The sequence below is a fragment of the Berghia stephanieae genome, chromosome 2 (assembly GCF_034508935.2).
Source record: "Berghia stephanieae isolate SIO BIC M18660-M18661 chromosome 2, UCSD_Bste_1.3, whole genome shotgun sequence".
Taxonomy (NCBI): domain Eukaryota; kingdom Metazoa; phylum Mollusca; class Gastropoda; order Nudibranchia; family Aeolidiidae; genus Berghia; species Berghia stephanieae.
In genome coordinates, this window is record NC_088361.1 from 53892704 (window position 1) to 53897703 (window position 5000).

Here is a 5000-nt window from a genome sequence, read left to right on the forward strand (position 1 = left end):
ATCAGTGGACCTTTCATTAAGCTAGTTATAGTAAGCCGTTCATTCTTATTAATCTAAGATAAATTATAAATTCAATATTACTATATTGTGTAATTTGAAAAATATAATTTTAAATGGATTGATGTTTTAAAAATCAGTTTGAAAAATTTATGATAGAAATAATGAAAAAGTATCATTGGATACTCTCTTTTATACTCTCCGCAATGTTTTGAACAATTGTCACTCAAGTTTAGATCTACCGATTCAAAGAACTAGCCTGTGATTTAAGGTTGGCTAAAATAACAATGAAGATTAGTTCTTTATATAAAATGATCGGTTCAGTCAATCAGCATTTTTGCATGTTGCATTTGTATAAGAAAAAAGGAAAATCATAGCACTTTTCCATTAGTCGGATTAATTAAAAATGGAAATAATAGAGTGTCTAGGGTCGAGCGGCTATGTGGTCTAGTGGTATGACACTCACTTTCGGATCCGAAGGTCCTGGGTTTGAGCCTCGCCTGGCGCATAGTTGAGTCCTTGGAAAAGACTCTTTCCTGACATTCTCTCACCATACTCAAGTGTAAAACGAGTACCTGGCTGTAACAGCATTGTCTTTGTCTGAAAAATTGTAATATCGCCTAACGGGGGTCATGTTAAATGTTGCTGTTTACCAGGGACCCCTTGTAAAGCGCTTTGAGCACATTTAGTAGATATTGCCCTATATAAAACGCTCAAAAAAAAATAAATGAGGGTGACAAGCAATTTCTTTATGGAACAACCGCTTTTATTTACTCCAGTTCCAGGTGCACCATATCTTCATGCCTTTTTTTTTTTTTTGCTAAAGTATTATCATTGGAATGATTAGAAAACGTAATACATTGAATTGAGAACACACCAGGGACCTAAATGTCGTTTAGGTCCATGATACACACCCAGAATAAAATCGTAAGTTGATATATTTAAATCAAGTTTTATAGGTATGTATTTACAAATTAAAAAAACACACAAAACAAAGCAAACAAAGAAAAACTTCTCAAAACCTTGAACATTTAAATACCCACTAAACGTGCTCAAAGCACTTTACAAAAATAAAATTGGCTGGAAAAGGGAAAGGTCGAAGTTATTAGCGTGTTTTTTTTTTGGTGTTTTTTTTTCCTTTTTTATTTGATCATTTATTTAATAATTTCCCGTTTTCGTTTCAGGTGATACCCGGTCAAAAATCCAAGACTGTTGATTTGACATTCACACCTCTGCCAACGTCAGAGGTTGGGCATGAAATCGACTGCTTTGGATTTGCACTGGGGTATCTCAGCCTGGACAATGAGGTAATTATTACCCTTTTAATTTTGTTTTCTAATTAGATAATGAACCATTGTCAATTCATTTATTCATGCATCTAGTATTTTTTTTTTTTTGAAGAGGCCTTAATGACAATTATATATGTTTTTGGTTTAATCATAACAGCCAGTTTATTAATCACAATTTACACTTTTCATCTTAATTTTTATGGTACTACGGCCGTATTACACTGCCATCATTATTTAATTTTTTTTTCCAATACCAATCATTTCTTTTTGTGAAATTATATTTATTCGAATGAAATTTTATAAAAAGAATGAACCGTGGCATATGTGTTGGGTGTATTTCCAGTTTTTCACCATTAAATTTTCTTTTCATCATTTTCGATTCAGGACCCAGATGTGGCACAGATCAAAAGAAAAGAAGCATACGATGCTGATTGCCTCAGGCTAGATTTTACTGCTCACCTCAAACCTGCTTTGTGAGGCCAAGTGTTTTTATTGTTAATTGTTTTGTAATAACGCTTTCACATGGTACCTCATTCAAAATCCTTATAAAGTTATATAAAACTTCTTTCGAATCATGTTATTTAAATTTGAATGCAAATTAAAATTTATATAACCTGATTTTGTACAGATTTACCAGGCTCATTTTATTTGTTTGCCAAGCAAGCCATGGGGACCTAATCCTACATTACAACAAGTGTCTGGCACCCACTTTGTATTTACACCCACTAACATTATCTGTCACTGTATATAAGCACTAATTCACCTCATTGAAGAGGGGCAATGCATGTAAAGTGCCTTTATAACCCACCTCATCACTGAGAGGTCAACATCGCTTTACTTTTTTTTTGAGATGAGACAATATGTCCATTAGCTATTAAAATGTTGAGAAAAAACTATAACTCCGTGGTTTCACTCCAATACATTCAGTGACGACTCTCAACAAATTGACAATTTATTGCCTCTTCTGTGAGACAGTAAAACGTGTTGTAAATTGTACCAATGAAGCACAATTAGCTCATTTGCTCAGATCAGCCCTGTTATGCTTTAAAATTTCTCCACTTATACAAGAGCAGAACCTGAAAGATTGTTGCCTTTGTTTATATCTAACTGCTGAGATTTTCCCCCTTGTTTTTGTTGAACGATTCGTTGATTTTATTTCAGGCTGACCGTGGAAGAGACAGATGATGAGGGAATGCGATACAGGTCAGCCATGAGTGACCTGCTGAAGGATAAGGAGGTAATTATGGAGTTAAAGCAATAGATGACATCTTACTTCATGACTTTTTTCCTCATACCAATGGCAGGGTTATCGATTTCCATTCGTTCACATGGAAAACATGATTGATAGATAGTCCATTAAGCAAAGGGCCATGATAACAGTAATTTGAAATTTACGTTCTTTAAATTTACTTCTTCTGAAGACGTCTGAAATATGTACAAAATAAATAAAGCACATAAACTGATTTGAATGTTTCTAATTATTCATTATTTTAGGTCACTCATTTACTCTCCATCTCTCTACCCGGGTTTAGGTGTTACAAGAATCATTGAGAGTGAGCTCCACCATGCTGTCAAACAACACGCTCACCCCCCTCAATTTCAAGATGATGGTTCAGGACCCATTTGTGCTGGTCGATTTGGAACCCTTTAACACAATTGATAACTCTGACAGAGCTTTGGAAACCAAGTACTGCACCCTGAACCCTGGTCATAACATGATGGTGAGTTTATGGAATGAAGAGTAAAAAAACACTTGAGGTTTTAAATAGAGCAATATCTACTAAATGTGCTCAAGGAGCTTTACACAGGGATCCCTTACCAACAGCAACACATGACAAGTAGAACGAGACTAGATATAAAACTCATGACTATAATTAAGGTTGTCAATATCCAAAATTCATTTATACAGACCCGTAAACTGTAAAAGAATTGCTCAGATCTTCTGACAACATTCAAGTAAATCGCATGCTTTTGAATAGTCAATACTTTTGGTAACAGTTGACATATCACTGCAGATAAGGTTGGAAAAGAGTATCCTTAAATTTCATTTATGGCTTTCCTCTAATAAACAACTTGCATTATTTACCTCTGTAAAATTTATCAGTCATTTATATTCATTTATAAAAATGTTGTTTTGCTCTGCTTTACCTAACAGGCAAAAGTGGCCTTTTGTGTGTCCACTGATATACTGAGGAAAAAGCAACAACACCTAGAATATGAGGAATCCGGCAGTAACAAGCTCACTTTTGAAGATGAATTGGTGATTGAGTTTGATAACAGAGCCCGACAGGTCAGCATGTCATATATTCAATATTTTAATGATATCCATTGAAAAAGCAGTTAGTTTAACTTAATCTGCCATCACGTCATGAAGGATAACTCACTCAAACATGTCAGCACTAAAAAATTTTTTTTATTCTGCATATCCTAAAAAAAGACCTTGATAATTTGCCTGCAGATTCAGTTTTCAAACGATTAGGTTCAAGACTCATTTTTTAAAAAGGAAATTGATTTTGTTAAAATTAAAGATGCGTAATTCATAATTTTGTTGCTTATTTTCGCAAAAATCATTGATGTTTTAAGGAAATATTTCAAAAACAATTTTTTAAATATAATCTGTGGTTACAAAATAAAACCAGGGACGTCATAATATTATATGGTTCTTTGTGGAGGTTAAGCGACTCTCATACATGAGTGTATTATTTGACAATGCAAAAAAATAAATAGTTAATATCCAGATGGATGTAAAAGAATAAAAGAGAATGTTTCAGTAAAAAAAAATCTTCTAAGCATCACGATATTTACATAGTTTAGATAATGAGGCTTTTCGTGTTAGAGCTGAAGAATAAATGATTCTTATACTCTGCATTTTTGGATTCCGGACGTATACCCAACTGCTGCACGATCTTGCGAGTGTGCGTTGGGAACAAAGTTCGAATTCCAAAAAGCAAGAGTGTAAGAAATCTTTTATTCTGCCCCTCAGTGAATTTTTATTTCATCATCTTTGAATAAAAGACATGTTCAAAGATACTTTGAAATTTAATGGTTTATAATCTGATGTCACAAATTATTATTGTAAACATATTATCATTACACATTACTATTTAGGGAGAGGGGTGGAATAATGTGATATTATCAATATATGGTCTGTCATGAAAAAAGTGCTGGAATAACTGCAATATTATGAGTTCAGTTTGTAAAATGCGTTTTACTAGAATTTTAAAAATCTCTCTAACTGAGTTTTGATAAATATGATTTACCAAAGATCAGTTCAGACTCTACTTTATCCTTTTCCTTAACAAGCCGTTCTTCTAACGTGACATCTGATCTACTATACTTAGTGACACAGATAAGAGTGGCTAAGGCTTCATTGAAAACCGTTCAGTCTCTATAACTAAATATTTAATTACAGATATCAAAGTTTGAAAGAAATTCAGTCTCACTTTCAATGGTCAAACACTATTTCTATTTTACTTATCTACACATAGTTGAACCTCTATAAATAATATGATCGAAAGGATTTCTAAATAATCAATATTTAAGCATTTCCATGACCCGTAAGACTTGCAAGTGTCATAAAGAAAGGAATCCTATTTCTACGAGCACTATATGGCTCTATGGTTCTTTTCATTGAAATTAAAAAGTTTAGAACATAATTTGAAGAGCTGATATGATGTAATGTAATTAGATCAAAATTATATGGTTTTAATCAAG

The 5000-nt window shown here is 33.1% G+C and overlaps 1 protein-coding gene across 1 annotated transcript in view; it reads left to right on the forward strand.

Annotated features, from left to right (window-relative positions):
- The window catches only part of LOC144965157 (deleted in lung and esophageal cancer protein 1-like), a 44996-nt gene that overhangs the window by 35015 nt on the left and 4981 nt on the right, over positions 1-5000 (forward strand). Inside the window, exons 30-34 of the mRNA XM_078900190.1 lie at positions 1182-1304; positions 1671-1759; positions 2448-2523; positions 2819-3007; positions 3442-3576. Of these exons, the coding sequence (XP_078756316.1) occupies positions 1182-1304; positions 1671-1759; positions 2448-2523; positions 2819-3007; positions 3442-3576 (612 nt within the window). The remainder of the gene's footprint in view (positions 1-1181; positions 1305-1670; positions 1760-2447; positions 2524-2818; positions 3008-3441; positions 3577-5000) is intronic.